This window comes from Magallana gigas, chromosome 2 (assembly GCF_963853765.1).
Source record: "Magallana gigas chromosome 2, xbMagGiga1.1, whole genome shotgun sequence".
In the NCBI taxonomy this organism is placed as follows: Eukaryota; Metazoa; Mollusca; class Bivalvia; order Ostreida; family Ostreidae; genus Magallana; species Magallana gigas.
In genome coordinates this window covers 20,314,579-20,342,186 of record NC_088854.1, presented here as the reverse complement: position 1 = coordinate 20,342,186, position 27,608 = coordinate 20,314,579, and the positions used below count along the sequence as shown (strand labels likewise).

The following is a 27,608-nucleotide window of genomic DNA, read 5'->3' as shown; positions in this document are numbered from 1 at the left end:
CAATTTCCTTCCGAGTTATGCATCCATGGCATCAATGACTAACATTTAACTGTGGGGAAAAAATCTAAATTTTTAATTTTAGATGAAAATAACACATATCAATCATTATTTCTATTCCTATTTTTCTTTGTTTCTTTTCATACCAGCTCTTCACAATTGGATTTTTTTATGATATTGAGAAGAAATTACTTAGTAGATGTTAATAAAGGTAATTGTACTACGGTTGCGTATTTTCCGAAAACTTTAATATACCAGGTATATTTTTTTCGAGGGCTGCCATTACGGTTGATCAGTTATCTGTAATTTAGATCGCCAGCGTTGTTGCTTTCATCTTCAGCGGTCATGTATGACCGGTCGCTTCTCGATTTCGCAAATGAAAGCCAATTTCATTGGAAATTATTGTACATCGACTAAAAATTCCCTCATTCATTATGAAGAAGTCGGAATGCAGTTCTACCGGTATGTAACAGTATATGTACCTAACTATTGATGGCATCGATGAGGTCTATTAAATTTATCGGTGGAATCGGGGAGGAGCGTTAAATGTTTTCAAAGAAAGGAAGTATAGAATGATAAACAATTATTAAAAATATCGGTCACTCATTGCATGGTATCGAGATCGTAAATTTTGTTGACATTATAAACTGCTTTATATGATTGGAACTAAAGATTCATTTTTTTTTTCAATAACAGGGTATTCGCATTTGATTTTATTTTTAGAAAATGAGGATAGTGTTTCAACACCAATTAAGATTCAGATGAATAGCTCATAGATATGAAATATTAGAATTGTGAAAGGGGCACACTATATATATTGATTCTGTTTAAGCTAGTTTAAGTTTTAAACGAATGTTTATCCATGAAACCATGCAGGGCGCTTATCCTAGGATATGTTTGACTTCTTATGGAAAACTATTGATAAAAAGCTCAACTTTTAAGCAGATTCTGAACGCAGAAGAATGTCGTAGAAAATCCAATCTAATTAAAATTAGACGTTCTGAATCCGCTACCGCTTGTTTGAGAAGCGGTAGCGGATTCAGAACGTCCAATTTTAATTAGACTGTAGAAAATCATAATTAATAAAGCTCGAATAATAGCAAGAACGACCTTTAATTTATTTCTGCGAGAAGCAGACAAAATACGAGAATATTTATAAATAATATGTGAACGAAAGTTTTTATGTATATTTTGAATTATTTTCATATGTAATATCATTCAAATATGTTTGTTACATTTACACGGTCTTTCCTCGCGTTTTGATGTGTCTTGTTTTGTGACTTTGTGCATGGAATCGAAGTTTGTCAATTTAAAAGATGCACAACGCACTGATGCTCGTATGCGCAAAGAAATCCGAATCATAGCTTTTAAAACTTACAAAATAGTTTTTAAAATTCAGGGAAAATAACAATTTTTTGTTAATTTTGTTTGAAAAACTAGATAGCGAACATATATGGTATTAAAAATTTTCCAACAGAAAAACAAAGAAGTAATAAAAATTTGACTTCATGTCTTATCGATAAATAAAACCCTATTGTTTAGATCTTTAGTCCAGTCTTGTGAATTTTGAGATCTTTGGTCTGAATTTAGTGACAAAATGCATTTCTCATTAAAAAAAAACAAACCCCAATTTTAAAAGCGGGAATGAACCTCCACCCAGTGAAACAAAGACTTACAAGATATACATAATTTTACAAGAGATATTTACCAAAATATAACTTTTATTATTCGAAATGGAATGTAAGGTTAACGTTCAGTAGGGAATTCGGTCCTTTTGGTAGAGATCTATTAATTTCAGGTTCGTGTCGCCTAAACATATTGTCAAGATGAAAATAGAATTCCCTGACGACCCGGACAATCCAGTTTATACGTACTGAAAACACGTTATTCATTGAACGCATAATGTCACACGAATCCGATTCTACCAAGGAGGTTTATTTTATTACGAAATACGCAAGACATCAATAAATTTAATATGATTTTACAAGACTTCATTTATTTAAAAATGGATCTTCTTCCGATAAATCGCAGGACCCAATGTGTGCATCGTCGAATACATGATCATATTATAGCTGTCAAATAACAAGACCATTAGGAGCCAATGACAAGCAGTGATAGAGAAGACTTTTTCTCCAAAACAATATTGTTTTATTGTATTAATGATAACAGCTAAGCAATGCATACATTCTCTGTAAAAAACAAAAAGCAAAAAAAAAATGTTAACAGCGAAATAGAACATTTGAAACACAGTTAAGCCACGTGTAAAATGTGAATCTTTACAGAGCAACACCTGATGTATCACTATTGTTTTTATATTATTTATACCAGTAATTATGGTTCATACAAAGAGCATTTTATATAACATTTATAAAAGTTCAGCAGTCTGAAAGACAATTTATCAATCACAAGAGCATACCCGTACGTGCATCACAGTCATCCAGTAAAGCTTTTCAATCTGATAAAAGGGAAGTTCGTCATATTGAACGATTTTTTTTCTAAATTGCACCAATCCTCATAAGAAACGACATGGTTTTCATCGGTTCTATGTAGTTTTTGTTCAGCCAGAAAGTGCGGCAGATCATGATCTTGTTAATCCTCTTCCGCTTACCGTTGATAATGATACTGCTAGAGACGAACAACTGGTTCTGGACGGCAGAGATTTCATAAAACTCATTCAGCCTCTTCAGATTATTATCAATGAATATGCATTTGTTCAGTAATTCATCCGGAGAAAGAATCCAGCAGAGAATTGCTAGTTCTCGTTTCTGTGCAGCAGTCAGGGCCCAGTGGAGGCTGTATTGGGTCAATCGGTGCAGGTTTGGAGAGTCTGAGGTATTCAACTGAAGGACAGAACATAGACAGTTCAGGTAATACATCAGACGGGCGACAGGTGTGTTAGGCACGGTGGCATCGACAGTCGTATTACGGACATTGAAGTTTACCCTGTTAAAGTTAAGCGCCATGTCTCTTAAATTAAAATAAAGTTTTATGCAATCGAGCGTTCTTCCAGCGTGAAAACTCAGTTGTGTTCAAACGACGTTTAAACGGTATTCTTATATAGATTCCCTAAAACTGAAAGAGGAAGAAAAAATAAAAGACAGCAAATGAAATCTGACAGCAGTCCTTAAATTCCCCTTGTAAATTTTCAACGGTTTCTGAGAATTCTGGCTGGCATTTAAAATTTCTACAACGTAAACAGTGCGTTTTAGCTCACCTGAGCTGAACGCTCAAAACATAATACATTTTTAGGTCACCTGAGTCACTCAGGTGACCTATTGCAATTGGTCTTCGTCCGTCGTCGTGCGTTGTGCGTCGTGCGTCGTGCGTTAACAATTTTACATTTTTAACTTCTTCTTAAAAACTACCAGGCCAATCGTTACCATTTTTGGTGTGAAGCATCTCTATGGTAAGAAGAATCTAAATTGTGAAATTTATGGCTCTACCACCCCTGGGGTGCCACGGGCGGGGCCAAATATGCAAAACAAGCCAAATTTTCAAAAATCTTCTTCTCTACTTCCACACATGTGAGGAAAAAACTGAATGCATGGTTATAATTTCCATGAGGCCCTCTACCAAAATTGTGAAATTCATGACCCCTGGGTCAGGGATTCAGGCTCTAGGGTGGGGCCAATATGGCCAAATAGTAAAAATGTATTAAATCATAGAAAATCTTCTTCTCTACTACCATATATATTTGTCAAAAACTAAATGCATGATTATGATGTCCATGAAGCCCTCTTCTTAAATTGTGAAATTCATGACCTCTGGGTCAGGGATTCAGGCTCTAGGGAGGGGCCAATATGGCCAAATAGTAAAAATGTATTAAATCTTAGAAAATCTTCTTCTCTACTACCATATATATTTGTTAAAAACTAAATGCATGATTATGATGTCCATGAAGCCCTCTTCCTAAATTGTGAAATTCATGACCCCTGGGTCAGGGATTCAGGCTCTAGGGAGGGGCCAATATGGCCAAATAGTAAAAATGTATTAAATCTTAGAAAATCTTCTTCTCTACTATCATATATATTTGTTAAAACCTAAATGCATGATAATGATGTCCATGAAGCCCTCATCCTAAATTGTGAAATTCATGACCCCTGGGTCAGGGGTTCAGGCTCTAGGGTGGAGCCAATATGGCCAAATAGTAAAAATGTATTAAATCTTAGAAAATCTTCTTCTCTACTATCATATATATTTGTTAAAACCTAAATGCATGATAATGATGTCCATGAAGCCCTCATCCTAAATTGTGAAATTCATGACCCCTCGGTCAGGGGTTCAGGCTCTGGGATGGGGCCGTCAGGCCAAATAGTAAAAATGTATTAAATCTTAGAAAATCTTCTTCTCTACTCCCATATATATTTGTTAAAAACTAAATGCATGATTATGATGTCCATGAGGCTGTCTACTAAAATTGTGAAATTCATGACCCCTGGGTAAGGTGTTCATGCTCTGGGGTGGGGCCAATATGGCCATATAGTAAAAATGATTTAAATCTTAAAAAATCTTCTTCTCTACTCCAACACATGTGGGCAAAAAACTGAATACATGGTTATGATATCCACAATCTCCTTTACCTAAATTGTGAAATTCATGGCCCCTGGGTCAGGGGTTCAGGACATGGGGGGGGGGGGCAATATGGCAATAAAGTGTTAATGCATATAATGTTTAAAAATCTTCTTCTCTATTCTCACACATCTGTATTAAAAAAAAAACGACTAATAATTATGTTTACCAGGAAGTCCTCTACTGAAATTTTAATGTTCATGTCCCCTGGGGTATGGGTTTTGACTCTAGGACAGGGCCAAAATGGATGTATAGATGTTAATGCATATAACGTTAAAAAATTATCTTCTTTACTCCCACACACCTGAAAGGAAAACTGAATTCATTATTTTGTAGACCAGATCTTTTAGTTTTTCACCAAAATCATAGGTTTCACAGTTTGAATTAAATGTGGTTGTCATTACAAATTTATAATTTTTCTACTCCAGTATGAAACCAAATTAATTAGATGCATATATGAGACTCCATGACAAGTTTGTGTATTGGATATATGCTACTCAGGTGACCGTTAAGGCCAATTGGCCTCTTGTTTAGTCTAAACCTGTCATCCAAAATTCCTCTGGTATGTATTCCTGACAATTATTATCTGCTTTTTAAAAACTGTTTATTCATAAAGGGGACGGGGAGGCAGCAAGAGTCAGGAAAATCTCAGATTATCTACACCCAAGCCTCAGAGGCCAAAATATGTTAACTTTTGCTAAAAGTCTGCAGGCCTTTAAATGTCGTTAATTTATTAACCAAGTTAATAATGTAAAATTGTTCACATACGTACGACCAACGGCAATAAGTTACCACAGTGTATCAAATGAACTACGGAAAAAAACTCATTTTCACTATATATTAAATATTTGAAATTTAAATAATTTTCAACTTATGGCCACATAGGCCGCACCCAGGGGCCTAAACCCCTGATTCAGAGGTCATGAATTTTACAATTAAGGTATAGGGCTTCATGGCCATGCGTTTACTTAATGTATATGGGAATATAGGGGGGGGGGATTGTTTATGATAAAAACCATATACATGTAATACATTTTTACTGTATGACTATATTTGCCCCGTCCTAGAGTCTGAACCCCTGACCTTGACCGGGGCATGTTAACTACCCTCATGGACTTCATAACCTTGCATTTAGTTATTCTCATATATATATGGAAGTAGAGAAGACGAATTTTTTAAAGATTTAATACCTTTATACTATAGAGCCAAATTGGCCCCGTCCGAGGACCTGAACCCCTGACAAAGGGGCCACGAATTTCACAACTTTGTTGGAGGGCTCCATGTATCTTATATCCATGCATTTAGTTTTTTTCTCTCACATGTTCTGTAATAGAGAAGATTTTTGAAAGTTTGGCTTTTTTGCATGTTTTGTCCCGACCTTGAGACTCCGGCGGGGTGGTAAAGTCATGAATTTTACAATTTAGATTGTTCTTATCATACAGATGCTTCAAACAAACATGGTAATGTACCAGTAGTTTTTAGAAGTTAAAAATGTAAAATTGTTAATGCATGACACACGACGACGGACGAAGACCAATTGCAATAGGTCACCTATGTTGACTCAGGTTTGTTCAAATTATGATATCCAGGGGTAGATCTAGAACGTCACCACTATTGAGTTTTTTAACAAAAACCAAACAAACTGATAAAAATGATAACACTTGTGTTGAGTCTTCCACAAGTGTGCAGATTCAAGTTTGATCAAATCATGATCTCTGGGTGTAGCGTGGGGCTAAAATGGGGGAGGTGAATTTTTACTTAGAAATACATGTATAGAGAAAATCTTTCAAAATCTTCTTCTCAAATACTAAAACAATTAAAGTGGCTTGTTTTAAACATAAGAATTCGTGAAAAAAATGAAAGATCTCTTTAAACAATACCAAGTTCTACATTTCACGTTTGTCCAAATAGTTTGTTTTTGATTAGATAAAGGTGATTAGATCAAAGTTATGACTTTTGTTGCTTAGGTAAGCGATTTGGCCCCTGGCCACCTTGTTTTCATAGCAATAATTAGTATTTACGGAATATGATCTGAAAATTTATACTTCAATAATTTAAAAATATAAGTCTAATTCAGTTTGTATGCAGATAAAAATATCATTCTTGTGAGAGTGGGGATGGGCCTGAAAAGGTTACCAATGTATATGCTATCCCATGTACCTTATTTATCATTGTAACGTAACTAATTTTTATCATTTGCGCTTTCATTCAGCGTATTTTGACAAATTTTAAAATATTGTTCTAGACTATTAATTTTTTTAATAGTATGTCGAGAATTTATGATTTCTTTTTTCATATTTGCAACTTAGATTATTCTGACTCACATACACAAGCTTCAACTAAAATCTAACAGTCAGCGAAAACTAAAACTCGGTATGCAGTTTACAACATATGTATCTGTTGTAAACGATGCTTATGTTACATATTCCCTGGTCACTTTAAATTTTGGTTGATCAGAAATTGGACAGTCCCAAAGAGTGTGCTATGGAAATTGCGTGAAAAAATATTTAAAACAGTTAACTATCAAACGACCATATTATGAAAATTCGGTCAAACAATGTGTATAGATCTAATTCTTAGAAATCGGTTGACCTATGTTAAATACCTAATCCCAGTTTTGCTCCGTTGTCAAAATGAAATTAAATTTTCAACCAAAATATGTCAAACGGTGGATAACATTTCCCAGTAATAAACTGTTTACTGTTTGCATGACCGATAAAGTGTGGGTCAAGTATCGGGCAGGTCTCTTAGCATTGACATGTACACATTACCAATAAAATGTCCGATATTTTTTATCGATTCTCATATGTTGTCATTTAAGGATTTACTAAAACAAATTGGTATCGTTGATACTGCTGAATAATAAAAGAAAATACGTAACACTCGGATACTGGTAGTTGCTTTATATCGAGTACCTTGTTGATTTTTTTTTCTTTCATTACAGAATGCAAAAACATTCTTTCTACATGATACACAATTTAAATAAACATTCTGTTAATCTCAAAAGGATAGAAAAAACATCAACTAACGTAACTTTATTGCTTCAAAACTAACTGTATAAATCAACTTGTTCCTTTTCAACTTTTAATAAAAATTGTCCATCCATTTCACGTAAAAATCTGGTTTCGGAATCATGAAGCAATTTAGACTCAGGTCCAAACAATCATTTTTAAAATTATGAAGTAGCATAAAATTGCGGTTAAAATTTGTAATTATCAAAATAATATAGAGATATATTTTAATAGCATAATATAGAGATATATTTTAATAGCAATCTTTTTTTTTTCTTAGTCAGAAGACTACCAAGATCCCCACTGTGGGCCTTTTTTACTCCAGAAGGGAGTGTGTGATTTGAGCGAGCTTGGAGATTGTATTTTCAGGTACTGATTCCCTTAAATTTTCAGGTACCGAGTCCCTTAAATTGAATCTTAACAAAAATCGACAGAAAACCTACGGGTATATTTGCATTCGATTATTGAGGGTGGGCAGACTCATAATTTTTTTGTTTATTCTCGTGAATACCGTCATTACCGTCACCTAATCCAATTGGTTCCTTCACACATCTGTGAAGAAAATTTTACAAATCGCGTTCTTGCTATTTTAGCATTTTGTGCAGGTGAGCTAAAATGCCAACATCCCTCACATTAAAAAATGGGACTTGTTTAATGTTTGTTGTCACATTGAATAGAATAGCTTACAAAACAACTCAAATCGCAAAAAGTCTTAGCGTTATCAATGTACAACGTAGTTTATTTATTAAACCATAACAATCATATTATGTACAAAATATAAAACACTTACATGTAATATTGTTAAATAAAATATCAAATGTAAAATCTTCAGACATATCACAGCTCAGTGAACATCACAATAGATCAATATATATATAATTATATTCTTGAACAAGACAAAATAAAAATTACTTTGTTGCATTAGTATGAATCATTTTTGTCTCTAGCTGAAGTCGTTCCAATGTTAGATCAAGGTCTGTAATACTGGTGTTTCTACAAATGCTATGTGCCAGCGGACACAAGACTTGGTTTGTCTTTAGTACAACACATATAGTAAGTTTATTATGCTGATATTTTGGGAGGCGAAGAAGACTGCTGTAACTTTGCCAAAGCCTTCTCACAAGGACCCATAATGTCCTGGAAACAAACAAACAAACAATTTGTTTATTATCTTGTAAAGATTTACAGCACTGCCATCAACTACAAAGTTTTAAAATTACATGGAAGTTGCCAATAAATTTCTGGTATAGGGTGTGGTAAAGTCATTCAAAAACTTCCTTAATTTTCTTATAGGGTTTATTGTCTTTGAATCTTCACAGTTATGGAGAGAGTACCGGTATTAAAGATTTTTCTTTTGTATCATTTTATAGACAGCAAACATTACATCAGTCTTTTACAGCTATAACGCGGATTAAAAAAGAAAATCAATATAAAATAGTATACAATAATCCTTGATAAAAAAAAAATAGGAATATTTCATTCTAGATTATAGACCTATGGTATACCGATATATGGAAATACTTTACCCTGTTGTCTCTGAAACGTTTGAAAATTTCAGAAAGCAAATCTGGTCCCACATTCAAATGCCTCATTTCTGCCCTTACATCATCTACAGCAACATAAAACATGTAAGCTCTGTTAAACACACACAGCAGTACACAGCAATAACAAACAAAGCCCCAATTCCTTGTGTCTATTCAAGCCATTCCAAAGCTGCATGTACCACATTTTAAATTTACAAATTTGGGGGGGGGGGGGGGATTCAATGTAGATAAAATGAAAGTTTTATTAATAATTATTTTTATTATCATTTTTATTTCATATGAACATTAAAATTACAATGTTTTAGAGATAAAAAAAATCATTGAAATATTTTTGTCTATATGACTTTTTTCTCAAAAAAGCTGTACCTGGTAATTGGAATAAGAATTCTATGAGAATTTCGAAAAGAAAATCTATGAACCTTGTTAATTAACAAACACTCATTCTAAAATTAACTTATCCATTACCAAATAAACATTAATGGTTTTTGTTTGTTTTGTTTTTTTATAAAGTTAATGCATGTAGCAATACATATTTATACACATAATGAATACTTTTGTGCATTAACAAAACAAACTTCTCATCAACTTTCACCTACAAGTAAAGCCATCACCAAACAAAAGTTCAACATACAAATTTTATCATCCCTCAATTAACATTGACTTCAATTTCAATGTATACCACATTCTAGACTTAAATTCCTAGTAAAAAATATATTGAACTTTTGATATCTTGCCAAAACGTCACAACAAGGACAATATTACAGACTCACTAAGCACGGATGTTACAGACCCAGCGGCCTGTGTCATCTCACCTCATTCCTAACAAATTTTTGTTGAACTTCTCTCAATGTACTTTTAACCTTGTAACCTTCTAAGTCAACACATATTTCATCTATAAAAATAATGTCATGGGGATTAAATTATCCATTGCTTGATTTTTCTTTTCAACTACAAGTACCGTAAAACATTTATGTTTATCATATAAATTTGTCAATATCTTACTCTATCTCGCAGTAAATACTTACCATACTCTGCCAGCTCCATCACAAGTGAAACAATGCTGGCTACAACTTCAGCATTATCCTTATGCAGTTCATAAGCTTTGATGATCTTCGGAATTCCAGCAATGTGACCTCCATCCGGTGCCTCATCTGTCAGAACTCTGTAGGCACTCTCCTCTGTATAAAGGTAATGATGGATCAGTAAATCACAAAATAACAAGCTTTTCAAATATAAATTTTCATTTATGTAAATAATTTCATGAATTGCTTGACACTCATGAAGATTTTTTTTTTTTGGTGTTCATATTTTTGTAGAAATTAATTTACTGCTTTAATGAAGCAGTGAATATTAGAAAACTTTCCCCAATATACATCAGGTGAAAAAGTAAATTTCTTCAACAGAGGGAGTATCTTTATACTGAAGGTTTTATCATTTTGTCCGTGCAACTTACAGTGCACTTTCAAATACAAAACCCTAATGATTTTTGTTGACCATAAATAGCAATACATTGCTTATTTGTTACTGTGGAATCGTTTAAATTCCTTGGTCGGGAGGGGGGGTGGGGGTGGGGCAATTTTCATGGCCGTTTTGCGTATTCGTGGGATTGTAATTTTGTAGATGCAGCGGTATTCAGTTTCAGTAAGAAAACTTTGTCTTTCAAAATTAGTTTCCATTGAGTATGTAAATTTGTGGGTAAGGGCTACCCACAAAAATTGAGCCACAACAAATTCTAATAATTTCGCAGTAATTACTCTTCATAGTTAATAATAATTGCACATATTTACCAAATAAAATTAATTTCAACCTCTGAACATATCCAATCTACAAACTTCCAATAAACATGTACACAACAAACCAATTTTTGTTGCAGAAAGAAAAAAATTAACTAAAATTTGTTTATGGTTAACTGCACAATGGACGTATGCGTCAAATAAATTTCTATCCTTACCATCAGGCTCCACCAGACTGGCCAGAGCCAGGCAGGCATTCTTGACCACTTTGGCATTCTTGCAGTGAGTGTCAATGGCACTGATAAGTAGGGCCACACATTCCAAATCACCAATGAAATCAAAATTCTTGTCTGAAAGATAAATTTGCCTTAATCTTTAAAAAAAAAGTCAAGCAGAATGATACAAAGCTTGTATCATTATAAACTCAAAAATTCTTATACATTGTTAAAACTGTGATACAATCATTGTCATCATTAGAAATCACAAAAAGATGAATTGAAGGACAGAGAGAGAAATAATCAACAAATGCATTCAAACTTTTCCTTGAAATGAAATCTTGCAGAGTATTTTATTTGATTTGACATGAAAAACTTTCAAAGACTGATCATTAAATGTGAGAGGTGTGCTTGCAATGAAGTGGGAAATGTGGTCTTACCATTTTATGTGAGGGATGATTTTACCATTTTGGGTTAGGAATATGGTCTAACATAAAAGCAAGTATTGTAAGTAGTGGCTTACAATTAAGTTTGAGGGTTCAGGATTAGAATTAATAAAAGTTTAAGCTTTCTGCTTACCATTGAGTGTGAGGGAGAGCAGTGCAGCTGATGCAGCCTCGGCTACTTCCGCTGAGTTCATGTGCATTTTGAGGGCTTTACACACTTTGTCCATGGCATCAACATCTGAGGCAATCTTTACATTGTTCTCTGTAAAGAAAAATACTTTTTTAGGACTTATACACAACACTTACACTTTGTGCACAGTTTTTGTTGCAAAATATTTAAATTAGGGAATATATACTGCTTTCATTCAAATTATGATATTAAAAACTCTTATTTTGATGCTTTTGTTGTAAAAAGTATTAGCGAATAAGCATACTTTAATTTTTAAATGTTGCAGACCAAAAGTAATAATAATTAACTATAGCTAAAAAAAATAAATAAAAAGGCAGCTGTAAATTACAGAACTTGTTCCCAATCTCACCATTGACAGCCAGGCTCCAGAGGGCGTGACAAGCTGTGGAACAGAGCTCTGGGTTACTGATGTGTTTCTCTAGGGCCGACAAGACTCTCTCTATAGCACCATATAGACCAGCTATACTGGCGGCAGAATCTGCATAAAAATGTCAGAACTTCTTATATACCGGTATATATGGGGATGAAAGGGTGAGAGAGAGAGATGTCTTGAATTTAAATATTGGTATCGGTATACAGTATAGACTAACTCACTTGTCCTCTCCCTTTCATGTCAGTAATTTGAGCAATGCGAATTGTGACTGACCTTGTGCAGCTATTGCCATGAGTAGTGTACAAGCCACCTGTTGTAATTCAACACAATCTTCGTGTTCCTAAAAAATAAAAATTATTATTGAAACAAACAAGTGTAACTTTAAACATAAGACAAATCTGGCCAAGATCAGGGATATATATTTTTGTCTCCAAGATTTGAATGGGGGGGGGGGGGGGGGGGTAACCAATGAAATAAGTGTGAAGTTGTATATATTGAATTTTTTTCTGAATAAAATACACAAAAGACAACTGACTAATATAAACAGATATGAAATGATAAATATATATACATGTATATGCACAAAAACTATGATCAGAAATTGCTTGAATTTAGTTAGAATTGAGTTGCTGTTCCTGATACTGTTATAATTATTATCAATTATAAGTTTCCTTACCTCCATTGCCAAGGGGATGACTGATATAATTTCTGATGTAAATATTACATCATCCTTGTTAGCTGTAAACGTAAATTTATTGTTAGATATATGCATGACAGAATTTTGAAATTGAGAGAATCTTTTTATCAATGTTGATAAATACTCAGTATGCATAATTGACATAAATCAAATATCTCACAATGTAATATGTCTGGAAATTGGCCCTGATATCATAAATGAAGTGATGCTGGTCTCCCTCACCCATACATGTATGCATGTTCATATTTATCCTTACACATAAACATTAGAGAGTACTCCCTTGACTACCTACCTGATATGATGAGACAGTTGAACAAGTTACATCCAGCAATCTGGATTTCCTTTATGGGAAGATTATTCCTCATGGCTGCCTTAATCATTCTTTTTCCATTTATGTCTAAGTTGAAGTTATCGTCTTGCTTGGAGAGTTCCACTAAGTACTCTAAAGCCTCTGCCACACACTCCTCAAAGTCCACCATTGTTGCAATGTATTCCATCACTTTTAATACATTGCCCTCTTTTGGAACAGGACCTAAAAATAAACAGTCACAAGACTCGATGAATGTCAATTGCTCCTAAGAGTTTGAGAAAGTCATATCTACAGCTTCAAGTATATGCCTCATTTTCATCATTCTTCAACTGAAAGATGAAAGATGTTGAAAGCAGGTGAGATATTTACGTGCAGATAGATGTAACTATTTATTTAGAAAGATTTAGTACCTTTCACTCTTTTTCCTGACTTCTGCCTTTTTCTTTTTTCTAGCTGTGAGGCATCACTTTTCTCAATGCAGCTTTTCACATATAAATTTTTTTCAACAAGATCTCTGGAATTAAAATCAAAATTCTTTATGATATAAAACCAAATATTTTTTTAATGTTTTGACAGAATGTTGTTATCAATTTTTAATTGTATAGAATTGATCATTGGGCTTGGTCTTACTTTGCTGTGGGTCTGTTATTTCTCTTTAACAAGGCTCTAATCAAATTGATCAAGTCTCCAGAGTAATTCTGAAAAATAGAAGTCTTATAAGTACCTTCTATTATCAAATCTTGAATTGATGGCACATTAATTGGATATCAATAACAGATGTAAAATATCTACATTTATATGACTTAACTTAACCTAGACCATAACTTTTACATGCATGATGAGTCTAACTGAGTTTTTATATAAAAACATAAGATACAGTAAAACACATGGTGACAACAAACATGCTAATAACAAATTCACACTTACAACAAAGTCAGTTTCATTTCCCTGTTTTATAACAAAATGCTTTTATAATATGTCAGATATAATGAATTACATTTACATGTATAACTCAACAAAATAGCTCATTTTGGGCTTCTCCCCATAAAAAATGTTTTACTAAAATCAGAAAATGAAGCGCCAGGTCATTGTAAAGATATATAGCCTTTTTCAGTGATAAATAGCAGGTCATACCTTGGCAACATCTTCGAACACTTCCTCCAGTTTGTAGGGGTCCTCTCGGACTTCCCCCAGTCTGGCGACGGCCTCTTCCTCCGTCAGGAAGGAGGCAGTGGTCAGGTCAAAGAGAACACAGCCCAGGGACCACACATCCGTGGCTTCACTGAAGTCTGCAGCTTTTTCAGTCAGCTCTGGGGCAAGGTAATTTGTCAGTTCTGAAATGACAGAAAATTGTTTATGGTATAATTAAATTTAAGTGTCTGATGTAATGCATTGTTTAGTTCCTATTTATACATGTATTTTTTACTAAATGATACAAAGGACACAAATAAAACTAACACAATTTTTTACATTACTTCTATGACTTTCGCTGCATGTTTAGACAACTATACTATTGCTTACTGTTGGTTCTGCGTGTGCAGGTCCTAGTGTCACACATGACTGACGCCACTGTGAAATCTCCCAGAATCAGGATGTCTTCCTGTAGCAGTGGCTCCTCCACCAAATACACATTGGACACTCTCAAATCTCTGCAGTTAGAAGGTTACCACTGACAGTATAATGACTCTATATAAATATGTGTCATCTCATTGGCATGAAAAAATTACATACTGTTACCAATTTAACATTTACTTTTTTATTGCTTTACAAAGGTTTCTAATCAACATCAAACTTATCAAATATATTGATTTCAGGGGGAAAAATATGATTATTAGATACTTAATCATTTTTATTCCTTGTATTGAATACTCCATCATCTTATTAATTTAAAATGATAATGCCATGCACCTTAAATCATTAACCATACCTGTGCAGTATGTTCTTATTGTGTGAATATACCAGTGCTTCCATAAGCTGTCCAATGTATTTCTTTATTGTCTGAAACATTTTTATTACAAACTATTAGAACAACCAGAACCTTGGAAGTAGCACAGTTTAAGAAAAATATTCAATAAAAATTGATAAAATTAAAGTGCTTGAAACAAAGAAAACGTAGAGATTCACAAAACATATCACATAACGATATCAACTCTTTAAGACACAATGTGTGTTCATGAAAACTTTTTAATTTGTATGGCCCAATTTGCATTGATTATATAGTGATTTTGGGGATATACTTGATAAATAATGAATAAAAACTGTTTTCAATATTGTTAAGGGTGTAATTAAATTCTTCGGCAAAAGGTATCCAAGGAATCAGGAAAATTGGCCGGCCATAAATTTTAATGATTCTAATGTAAATGTATTTGGAATATGAATTACAAAAACCAAAAATTGGATTGCGTGTGCATGATTTTCATTCTTTCCTATTAGATACATGTACAACAATGAAATATTTAAATGAAATCCATGCAAGTTCTTGTGCTTTACATAGCACATATAATGGTAAAAGTACCAGTACTCACCTCTTCAGGAATAGGTTGCTTCTTATCTCTGGCATTTTGTACAACATTACCCAGGTGTCCTTTAGGGAAATACTCCATAACAATGACCATATACATTGAAGATTCCTTGAAAAAAATACCAACCTTAACTGAATGAGCATTAACAAATATAACACAAAAAGAGCATAGCATCTTAGAGAAATCAAAATGCAACTGTATAAAAAACAATTTATACCTTTACATTATATGAATTAAAGAGAGGTACATATATCCTATGTTCAAAATTGCAAGTGCATACCTCTTTCTCCCATGTGACAAAGAACTCTTTGTATCCTGAGATGTAAGGATGGTCTAAAGCTTGTAAAGCAACTGCCTAAAATGTGAAAGATTTCTTTGCATTAGTATAAATACAGTAAATAAAACATTCAGTTCATGGTTTCTAAGTTCAGCATATCTTAAAATCAATTTTGAAATATAAAGGAAAAAACTGTTTTTTCAAACTAACTGATTGTAGATGATAATTGATACATGTTTATGTATATTAATTTACATATATGTCTAAAACACTTACTTCTCTAAAGGCTAAATTTGCTTGACTTTCATCATGGCATTCAACCTGAAGTAAAATGAAATATGATTTTATTTCAGGACAAGGTAAATTTATACAAAATAATTCTTACTTTGAGAAATTCATAGAATATGTTCTAAAGTGATAGTGTACATGATAATATAATCTGCAATTACAATGAAATGGGAATGTTAAAGTTTGTGGGTGGACTAGCTGGGAATCACATCTGGCCGGATGACTGGGTTTTTCTATATGGATGCTCTGACACTGATCAAGTAATTTCAAGGCAGAAACTCATCGTCAATACACACACATATTGCCTACTAGCTAGACTACTATTAGATAGTATATTCTATTGTTACAAAGATGGATGTCCTACAGACCTAAACTTGCTATTGAGCAAATGAAATTAATATCACATTAGATATCACCTAAAATTTCATAAGTTTGGTCTCAAATACTTACATGTACATTGTTGCAATTTTATAGCCCCAATTTACCACATTTATAAAATTGTACTCGTAACAAAGCATTACCACTTATCATCAGGTTTGAAATATTCTCTATTTACAGTTGCCATGATAGTGAAAAAATTCTGAAATTTCTGAGTGTAATTTCCAGTAAAATGAGCTAATTCAATTGTGTATTTTCAAAATGCTTAATTATGACCCATTAAATAGACATTTGGTAAACTTAACAACATACAAATATTAAAAAGGGCTTGTATTTCATACCTACACATCTCTCCCCTATAGATTATTTCTCACAGACTTAAAATCAATGCAAAGCAGATCCACTTTGGGAATGCTACATTGCGAGCATATGTGAAAGATTCTTACTGTAACCATAGGGGCTTGCGTAGGGAAAAATCTCGTCAAAAGATTGGGTACCTCTTGGGAAAAATAACAAGGGAGGATGCCATCTTGGATACCGCCTCTCTTCATCTGCTAATTTCTCACTTAAATTGTTAAACTAGACATATGCACTGATTTGTATTCCTTTATAAATGATTCTTCTTAGAGCTATCACCTTGAAGTTTCTGTTTTACACCAACATAAACAAACTTGTTGATTTTTGGCGTAAACATTCAAAATCGTCAACTCCCTATAGGCTTCTGTAGAAAGCGAAGGTAGTCGGCATATGAGATCTCTGTCACACGATCAGTTATGAGAAAAGCCAGTGTGTTGTCGATTTCAGATGTTTACACGAGAAAAAAAGATTAAATTTGTTGATGTAGACTTCACTTGAAAAGAATTAAACTGAAGAACGGATCTTAATGAAGAATCATTTATAAAGGAATATGAATTGGTACAAGTTTCAAATATACCTTTTAAAATGAGAAATTAGGTGATGAAGAGAGGCAGTATTCAAGATGGCATACTCCAATGTTATTTTTCTTCCAAGGTACCCACTTTTTTAACGATGTTTTTTATTCTACACAAGCCCCTTCGCTGTGACCTGAGCATGCATAGCCATGCAGGTCAATGTGGTAACTAAAGTCTTTAAGATTATTCTTTCTAGTCAAATTATTTCTTGAATATTGCATTCTATATACAATTTCTTGCATATTATCAATAAAAATAATGTGTTCAATTCCTATTCATGTATACTTATATGACCAATCAGGGGTCCCAATGGACATAATAACAACAGAATATATACACATCTATTCCATCAACCTCTAGACCATATACCGTTTTACACTTGTGTAAAGGAGTGAGAATCATATAAATCTAACTAATTCCTGTTATTATTTTGATTTTATTCGAGATTCTCTGGCGTGTGTAAAATGCATGCAGGTACCTTTTTCACGATATAGATTTTGCCATCTATTTTGCTTTCCACTTTGTAAAGTGTGAACTGGACGCCTTTGCCAATTTGCTCCAAAATCTGTAAATGCAATTTATAATGACATAGAAGATCAGAATAAACATTAAAATGGAGACAAAACAATAAATTTCACTCGTGTAAAATCAGCGAGTACCTTGTAGTTCTCCATACTTGACAACATGAAGCTAAGGCAATGCGCATGCGTTAAACTGATTCACCGTTAAACTGTATAACTTTTCCCGCGAAATATTTCTATGGCCATGGATTTTTAAACTGTAAAACATTGCCAGTTTAACGTTAACCAAAATTAAAATGTGTTCGTTCAACGTAACATACGTTTTACATATTAACTCTGAACCAAGGAAAGGAATTTACTTATCCTTGGCAAAACGTAAATAGGTCATGGATCCGCCTCCCACAGACCTAAATTTTACTTCCGCTGTAAACATACTTTGTAGACGTTTGATTTATCTTATCTATCTAAACCACGAAATGTCCTATCCGTAAACAATAGTATAATGTCGAAACCTGATGGATTTGACTGCGTGGATTCTCATTTTCGTAAGTTTATATTGACTGTTCAATCCGACATACAATTATGCACCAGCTGATTATAGGCTTCAGCTGGTGAATAATTGCATGTCAGATTCAACAGTATAGGCCTATATATAAGTGGATCCACCTACTTACAAAAAAAAAAAATAAACTAATTTATATCATATAGATTGATGCATTCATATTTAAATACAGACATATGGGATTTAAAGAAGTTTCAATATCCGTGGCCAACTGCAGAAGAAGAGGCAATATACAGGAATTTTTCACCAGATGATTTGCAACAAAACCTGGCCAATACTCCAATTAGACATGCTGTGTTTGTCCAGTGTCTGAATGGCACCCCAGAAGAAGCTAGTAATGCTTTCACAATACATGAAATAACAGTTTAAAAAAATCAAAATAGAAACTAATTAATTATCCATAAATGTAATATATATTATAATTCAGAATATCATAAATTTTTTTCTTACATGTTATGATGTACTTACTGAAATTGAATCACAATATCAGAATGGGTGATCAGTCAAGCAGAGAGTCACCCCTTCATCAAAGGAGTGGTGGCAGGAATAGACCTTACCAGTCCACAGGCAAGTTGTATACTATATAGCTAGAGATCAAGAATCTCAAAGAAAATGTATTCTTTAGATAATAATATACTTTGTAATGAAATTTCACTGAAATGGTACCAAATTAAGTTATTAAGCTGAAAAATGTAAAATAACTCTTATTTATGTTTATTGTTTAAAGTGATAATTAAAGGTATATGTGATAGAAAGGGTAGGGAGAAACTAGTCATTAGTTAATAATTGTTACCTATTTATTTAAGTTTTATCATGAATCATATGGTCAGCTTTTATTTAAGTCCTTTATGTATTAAGAGTTTTATAAAAAGAAATCTAATGGTTTCTTTTGGGTTTCAGCTGCCAGAGGTTCTTGATGAAATGCAGAAGCTTCCGTTGTTTAAAGGAGTGCGACATATTCTGGACTTGGAGCAGCCTGATTGGATTACTCGGGAGGACGTTCACACAGGACTGAAGGTTCTGGAGGACCGGGGCATTCCCTATGATCTACTCCTCAGGTACACCTAAGGTTTAATTATGCTACATATTAGATTCACACAGGACTGAAGGTTCTGGAGGACCGGGGCATTCCCTATGATCTACTCCTCAGGTACACCTAAGGTTTAATTATGCTACATATTAGATCTACTTTGTATATGATTTTTAAAATTGTCAAATCATGATACATGAGTTTGTTGGAGAAATTGTTATTACCTGTGCTGGCATTGAATACATGTATCTGTTGATGTATGTTAATTTTTTTATGACATATTTTCTACATTTTGAAAGAGGAAAAAAAGAAAATCATTAAAATTTATTTAATATCATTTACAACTGCACTTGTAATGTTAGAGTATTTATTATTTTATGTTTTATGTTTTTATTGTTTTAGACCCCCATTGCTAAAATATATACCAGGCATTGTCTCAAAGTTTCCAAGGTGAGTTAAATTTTATTAGTGGAATTTTAGTCTTGAAGTAAATTGAATATTCAATAATTTATCTAAATTTATATGGACATATTCTAGAAAATATAATACTATGTGAAGAATTGAAATGAATCATTGAATGAAAATGTTTTCTAGATTAAAGTTTGTGGTCGACCACATTGCCAAACCATACATCAAGGACAAGAAAATTGATGGATGGAAAGAAGAAATAGCAGCGATAGCAAAATATCCCAATGTCTATTGCAAGCTGTAAGTTGCAGCAATGTCAAGACATAAAATCAAAATAAGAAATGGTACAAATAAGATTCACATTGATCTGTTTTTGTGTTGGTTTGCAGCATTTTAGAAAGCATTTGTCATAAAAATTTAACTGAAAATTGCCTTTGAGTTACATCTAAGCTTGCAAATAAAAATAGATTCCTTTTTAGTTTAATACATGAACAAAATTTAGATATGCAGAGTTAATGTTCTTTGCTTTTTCAGGTCTGGCCTTGTGACAGAGGCAGACTGGGAATCTTGGAGAAATGAGGATTTCCAACCTTATATTGATGTAAGTGGTACATTTATTATGATATATTTTAATATACTATGTAATTGTGTCCCATCATGGAGTATAGGAGCTCTCTGGTGCAAATCCAAAGTCTATTTGACTGTCAGTTAGCACTTTTATTATGCTGTAACTCAAATAGTTTTCATTTTTATGATGTTAATTCATTTTTAACCAAAGTGCATTTATAACCGAAAGATTTTAGACATAAATGACATTTTGTATCTTTTACAAATTTGTCTGCTTTAATTTTTAGATAATTTAAAAATAGGTGGCTCTTATTATTCTTTAACTCCGACCAATTCATTTGTCAAGTTTTTTAATAGAAATTAATCCTATGAGAATTCCCTATTTGAAGTGAAGAGGCAGATACTTGAATAACTGAAATTGTTTCCCCCCCCCCCCTCAATTATCCTGATCCTTAAATACTTTAAAAGAATGAATTGTCTTTAATTTAAATGAATTGGTAGAAACATTTGCCTTAAATTATATACGTACATATTTGTTACAGCATGTGTTGGGTTGTTTTGGAGTGGACAGATGTATGTTTGGGTCTGACTGGCCAGTGTGTACTCTAGCTAAAGCTGATTATAAAAGAGTGTTTGATTTGCTGCAACATCTTTTAAGCTCAATGACAGTTGAAGACAACAAAAAGATTTTCCGAGAGAATGCAGCAAAGTTTTACAAGCTGGACTTAAACTAAGAATGTATATTTATTTTAATGCAACTATGCACACTTCATTATTACTGTGCCATAAAAAATCATGTATTTTCCAAATATCAAATTCATAAGACATGATTGCATATTTAGAACAGACTGCACATTGTACTGAATAAATATTTAAAAAAAAACATCTATTATTTTTATTTTAACTTCTTATTTCATTTATGTCACATAAATCTGTTGTGTTAATTATTCACTGTTGGTTTTATCTTCTTAGTTGCACAGGGATTACTGGTTTATTTTTTAACACTGGGGTGTAGCTTGTTATTGTAACGATGTTTTCAAGCAAAGTTATCCTCTTGCATGTCCCCTGTTGCCAGAAACCCCAAATTTTTTTTTTCTTAAACAATCTTGTGGGTTTTGACATTGATTTTGTTGCATGGTGAAGACACTCCTTTTTCGTTACTTTAAACTCTGTGTTCATTTATAATAATATACGCGTTCAAGATATGCAAACTTGAAAAGGTGCACTGAAATTATGACCATAGGTTTATCATCGATTTTCCTAAAAAAAAAATTGCTTAAGTAGCTTAGTTGCCAACGCTCTTGTTGTATATTAAGAATAACGTGCCTTGATAGTTTGAAATTCTCAGTAGACTTGATTTTTTTTCAAGTGCTTCACAATGTTAATTGTGGGATATTTCTATCCAATGTTATGTTTCGAGTTTCGTGTGATGATTCACAAAGCTGTAAATGTCAAATCTTCGCTAGCCAAATGTCCGATTTTTTATTCTCAACTTCTATATAGCGAATATGTTGATGTCATATCATCGTCGGAGAGCCATGAATAATAGACTGAAACCCACGCCGGTCAATATCGCATACGCTTACTGGAACTCACGGTCGGTCTCGAATACGCTTACTGAAACCTACAGTCAATCTCGAATATTCTTACTAAAACCCACAACCAATATCACATACGCCTACTGAAACTTACGATCAATCTTGATTACACATACTGAAACCAACGGCCAATCTCGAATACGCTTACTGAAATCCACAACCAATCTCACAAACGACCACGAGCACAAACTGGACGTGTGACACAGCCAGTGGGTCCCGATACTTCGCCAGATCAGAGACATAAATAATGTTATTTATGTCTCTGGCCAGATTAACCATTTTCCAGTCCTATTGTTATCGTATATAAAAAGGGTTTTGTTTTTTTTGCAATAGTTCTTATTAGCTCACCTGAGCTGAAAGCTCAAGTGAGCTTATGTGATCACATTTTGTCTGTTGTCCGTCTGTCTGTGAACTTTTCACATATTTAACATCTTCTCAAAAACTACTTGGCCAATTTTAACCAAACTTGGCCCAAAGCACCCTTAGGCAAAGGGGATTCACAATAAAAAAAAAGTTGTTGAAATTAAGGATCACACCATTTTCATAGTGGGGGTTAATTAGGAATTATAATTTTTTTTTTTTAAATTCAAAAACCTTCTTCTCAAGAACTATTTGGCCAGGAAAGCTGAAACTTGTATGGAAGCATCCTCAGGTAATGTAGATTCAAAGTTGTGAAAATCATTACCCCTGGAAGTAGGGTGGGGCCACAAGGGGGGGGGGTCGAAATTATAGAGTAAATTTTTGAAAATTTTCTTGTCTGAAACTAATCAGCCAGGAAATGTGAAACATGTGTGGAAGCATGCTCATATACTGTAGATTCAAAGTTGTGATGATCGTGACCCCCGGGAGAAGGGTGGGGCCACAATGGGGGTCGAAATTGTACGTAGGAATATATAGAGGAAATCTTCACCGATTCTTGGGCCTCACAAGGGGTTCAGAGTTTGATGTAGGTTTATATCCTTTATATAAACAATTGTTTAGGATCTTTTTGAGAACTGCAATTATGCTCAACATGTGATATTACTATAAGGTCATCCTGTTAACATAGGGACTTATGATAAAAAAAAACATTAGAATATTCAGGGGGGGGGGGAGCGGATTTTTATTTATGCGGGATCTACATGTATTATACTACATTATTGAGATAGTTTGTATTATGACTGAATTAACCTGAGTTTATCATATTTATTGGGTTTTCAGGTGAGCGATGTGGCCCATGGGCCTCTTGTTTTTGTGGTATTTTATTCTAACAGAACAGCTTCTACAGTACTCTTAACTTACGGGTCCATCGGAAATCTCCAGGTTTACCTGTATATTTGTATGGATATCAACAAAGTTAAAATTCTTATTACTATTACCAACAACTGGGTAAATGACTATATTTTACGGACCTAGTTTATTACATTATAACTATTAACGTATCAATAATCTCGATGTGACTTTTAATTCCCAATGAGACGTACAGAAAGCAAATGCATGATACATAACGATTTAGGTGCTGAAAATGGTTATTTGGTACTTATTTGGTACTTTTTACAAACGCTTACTGAAACTCGCGGCCAATCTCGCATATGCTTACTAAAATTCACGGTTCATCAGGAATATGCTTATTGATAACCACGATCAATCTTGAATGAGCGTACTGAAACTCACAATCAATCTCACTATACTTACCGAAACTCACAGTAAACCTCCCTTATGCTTACTGAAACCCACACTCAATCTATAACATGCTTACTAAAACCAACAATAAATCTAACATAAGCTTACTGAAACTCACGGTCAATCTCAATAATGCTTACTGAAACCCACAATCAATTTTACATACTCTTACCGAAACCCTCGGTCAACCACGCATACGCTTACTGAAACCCACAGTAAATCTAGACCATGCTTAATGAAACCTACAATCAATCTCACATGCGCTTAATGAAACTCACTCTCGAATTCTTATAGACTTACTGAAACTCGCGGTCGAACTCACATACGCTTACTGAAACCCACAGTCAATCTCGTATATGTTTACTTGAACCCACAATTAATCTCAGACACGCTTACTGCATGAAACTCACAGTCAATCTGACATACGCTTACCGAAACTCAAGGTCAATCTCGTATACGCTTACTGAAACCGACGTCCAATCTCGCAAACGCTTACTGAAACTCACGGTCGATCTGAAACTCATGGTCAATCTCGCATACGCTTAGTGAAATCCACATTCAATCAATAACTTGTTTATTGAAATCCACAATCAATGTCACACGCTTACTGAAACTCACAGTCAATCTCATATATGCTTATACAACTCACGGTCGATCCCGAATACGCTTACTGAAACTCACGGTCAATCTCGAATACGCTTACTTAAAACCCTCTTTCTGTTAGTATCTTGAAAATACGCTATTGGGAGACTGGTCGTGGGTTTCCGACGAAAATGTCATAATTATAATGTTTTCAACCACATTACCTGCATTTGATGACGTCATTACACAGGCTAGGACTTAAACATCATTGATACGTAATGTATAATTCCAGAAGCTTCTTCGTCATTCTAGTGTATTCATACAAAATTCAATAAATTCAGTTTTAAAAACTAATTGATTTTATTAACTTTCGTACTCTTCTGAAAATATAGTCGTGTAATATACCCAGCGATTTTATCATTAATAAACGTTATTTAAATACTGTTCAAATCACTAACAATTTGGCGACTTTTAAAAAAACAATTGGGGTTTCACACTGCAGTGAATCGCATTGTCTCTTCTATACTAGTGAAGTTCAACACTCCCTGCATGCCTTTTAAAATGCCAGATCTAAACAACTTGGATACCAAAATACACTGTATCTTAGCTTGATTCATTTAATTTTTTTGAGTAAAATAGAAAAACATGTGAATGATATATGATGGAGTTTGGCATGTTAAATATTGGGGACACCATAACTTGAAGATGATATATTATTTTGTACTGATCTTGATTCCGTACACAGGTAGGATTTTGTTACACCTATCATTGCGATTTTACACCTATCATTGCGATTTTGCAATATTTTTTTCGTAATAGAGATTTACAATTACAACCAAGATTTATTTTCTTTTTATTCGGAAGTCATGAAAAAATTATAAGAATTAGGCCAGAGTCAGTAAATTCCCAATTTGTTGAAAGGAAAACTTTGGTTGTGTCGTTAACTTATAATTTACATATATAGTACATCGATGTCTAAATTGTACTGTGGAAAAACTTTTTTAAAATTCTTTCTACTGATAGAAAGCGCTTGCTCATTCCCACCTTCTACTGGGAGCTGGACAGACAGCAAGTATGGTACGATACAGTTCTCTGGGAGTACCATGTTTATGTCACAGACCGGGTACGGCACGGGGGCCACAAGCACAAACTGGACGTGTGACACAGCCAGCGGGTCCCGATACCTCGCCAGGTTAACCATGTTCCAGTTCTGTTGTTATCGTATATATAAAAAAAAGGTTTTTATTGCAATAGTTCATATTTTTGTGGTATTTTATTCTAACAGAACAGCCTCTACAGTACTCTTAACCTCCGGGTTCCTCGGAAATCTCCAGGTTTACCTGTACATTTGTATGGATATCACCATGGTTACGCAATATTCTTATTATTATTACCAACAAACAGGTAAATGACTAGATCTATTATATTGCATTATAAACTATAATCGTATTACCGGTAATAATCTCGATGTTACTTGTAATTCTTCATGTCGATGAGACGTGAAGAAAGCAAATGCATGATATGACTATTTCGTTGCCAGAAAATGGCCATTTGGTACTTTTGCAATGGTATTTTTTTTATTTTGAATTCAAGGATATTACTATATAAGAAACATGGTTTAAACCACTTTTTTTTCATTCCGCAGAGGACAGTATTGATTTTGGACGCATGAAGGGCAGCGTTACTGCCACATATACGATGTCTGACGTATGTACTACTACCATTCCCGTGGAGCTATTCCAACTCCTCGTCAAACAGGGTAATATTAATCATTGGATCCATAAGAAACTAATATATATCAAAAAGCATTAAGATAGAACACTAATTAACTGTCTGTTTCAAAGATGTAGACCTGGCCCCTGGGCCATAAAAGTTAGACGAGCTCACATTTGATCTCAGTCTCACTTTTCCACTATATGTTCCTTTTGTAAAAGTGAGACTGAGATCAAAAGTGAGCTCATCTAAGTTCTATGGTCTCGGGGCCTGTTTATTACCGGTAATATTTCTGAAGATTGTAGCCTAAGTCATACCTGCATGCATTATATTTTTTGTGACAACATTTATATGTTGTTAGGATCAGAGACTAGTGCTATGACGACGTGTCCCCCGCCGTTACTGGGCTCCTTCCGGTACACGTACTATGATGGCTCCACTTACTGTGGGTCGGGTTCGGAGTGGGACGGGTGTAGCGACACCTCGCGGGTCAAGGTCAACTACACCCTCTGTAGCCGGACGGTGGCCTACTCAGGTATACATACATCGCCGCCATAGTAACTGGCGATTCACAACTTTTGTAATTGTATAAACCGTTTTGAATATCGCCACATTTGTAATGCTTGGTTGTAATTTGGGTTTCTGTGCGAGAATAAGAGGTGATTTTGCAATGAAGTTTAGCATTTCAAATTCTTGGTTTTAAAAAACATTAACAAAAGGCGTAAAAATTTTCCGGAATGCTTTGAAAAAATTTTTTTTGAGTGATTTCTATTTTAGGAATGATGGATAGACACAGGCAATGTCTAAACCAATAGAGTACTTAAATCATTATCATTCGATAGTCACTATTCACCATTAAACATCACAAGTTTTCACATTTGGTTACAGCGGGAGGGGAGCTTGGCTGTGTCGTTAGCATCCTGTCCGGAAGTTCGTACTACGTGGGGCTGTACAATTTTGACTCTACTGTTGATAATGCGGCTACACGTCGATACTCTTGTCTGGTAATTAATGATGTATGCCATTTATGCTCAGATAATAAAAGTTATATTACATTCAAAAAATGCTTGTTGCTTTTTAACATTCATTTAATTGGATTAAATTACTGGTAATATGTGGTCCCCATTTCTTTATTTTGAAAGTTTCGTTAAATCATATTTGAAACACTACAAAACTTGTTGTAGATTCGTTAAAAAGTTTTTTAGACCCATTTTGCTTACCAAGATACAGATTTCAGACATTTGTTTTCAGGCTCTGTCTTCCGGAACTTACGTGAACATTTCTCAGTCACCTGACCACTGCCAAACTTCGCAGTCTGCTCAGGTGATACCAACTTCCGGGGCTTTGCTTAGTTTGACACAAACAGGTACTTTTTACTTAATTGTAAAAAAAATGATTTTTTCCTTTAATCTTGTTTGATTGAAAATTGATTGCTTGTGTCTTATAAATACATCAGAGTTTGTTAATCGTGATCTATTGCAAA

At 33.9% G+C, this 27,608-nt stretch overlaps 3 protein-coding genes across 6 annotated transcripts; 2 read left to right on the top strand and 1 right to left on the bottom strand.

Moving 5' to 3' along the window:
* Nucleotides 1-8,284: 8,284 nt before the first annotated feature.
* LOC105338873 (serine/threonine kinase-like domain-containing protein STKLD1) lies at nucleotides 8,285-18,193 on the bottom strand. 4 transcript variants are annotated; one of them, XR_004596215.2, is made up of 21 exons: nucleotides 18,142-18,193; nucleotides 17,961-18,047; nucleotides 16,161-16,205; nucleotides 15,888-15,962; nucleotides 15,611-15,715; nucleotides 15,013-15,083; nucleotides 14,607-14,734; nucleotides 14,220-14,419; nucleotides 14,013-14,033; nucleotides 13,716-13,783; nucleotides 13,496-13,599; nucleotides 13,068-13,307; nucleotides 12,755-12,816; nucleotides 12,352-12,418; nucleotides 12,055-12,183; nucleotides 11,649-11,777; nucleotides 11,073-11,204; nucleotides 10,147-10,299; nucleotides 9,934-10,013; nucleotides 9,104-9,186; nucleotides 8,648-8,714 (listed from the first exon to the last, which is right to left on the bottom strand). XR_004596215.2 is itself a non-coding variant. In XM_034446819.2 (20 exons), the coding sequence occupies exons 1-20, from the start codon at nucleotides 18,166-18,168 to the stop codon at nucleotides 8,640-8,642; spliced, it is 1,998 nt and encodes a 665-aa protein (XP_034302710.2). In that variant the 5' UTR covers nucleotides 18,169-18,193; the 3' UTR covers nucleotides 8,285-8,639. The 4 variants fall into 4 exon arrangements, 3 of the variants coding, with proteins under 3 accessions (XP_034302710.2, XP_034302709.2, XP_011442457.4); XM_034446819.2 differs by lacking the exon at nucleotides 9,104-9,186 and having other exon boundaries at nucleotides 8,285-8,714; XM_034446818.2 differs by lacking the exon at nucleotides 9,934-10,013 and having other exon boundaries at nucleotides 8,285-8,714.
* Nucleotides 18,194-18,320: 127 nt separating this feature from the next.
* LOC105338874 (L-fucono-1,5-lactonase) lies at nucleotides 18,321-21,455 on the top strand. Its single transcript, XM_011444157.4, has 8 exons — nucleotides 18,321-18,548; nucleotides 18,738-18,899; nucleotides 19,056-19,132; nucleotides 19,466-19,623; nucleotides 19,998-20,045; nucleotides 20,190-20,303; nucleotides 20,538-20,604; nucleotides 21,113-21,455. The coding sequence occupies exons 1-8, from the start codon at nucleotides 18,506-18,508 to the stop codon at nucleotides 21,302-21,304; spliced, it is 861 nt and encodes a 286-aa protein (XP_011442459.3). The 5' UTR covers nucleotides 18,321-18,505; the 3' UTR covers nucleotides 21,305-21,455.
* Nucleotides 21,456-23,299: 1,844 nt separating this feature from the next.
* LOC105338875 (uncharacterized) lies at nucleotides 23,300-27,570 on the top strand. Its single transcript, XM_011444158.4, has 7 exons — nucleotides 23,300-25,157; nucleotides 25,436-25,604; nucleotides 25,698-25,816; nucleotides 26,058-26,171; nucleotides 26,487-26,660; nucleotides 27,014-27,129; nucleotides 27,377-27,570. The coding sequence occupies exons 1-7, from the start codon at nucleotides 25,064-25,066 to the stop codon at nucleotides 27,542-27,544; spliced, it is 954 nt and encodes a 317-aa protein (XP_011442460.3). The 5' UTR covers nucleotides 23,300-25,063; the 3' UTR covers nucleotides 27,545-27,570.
* Nucleotides 27,571-27,608: the final 38 nt, after the last annotated feature.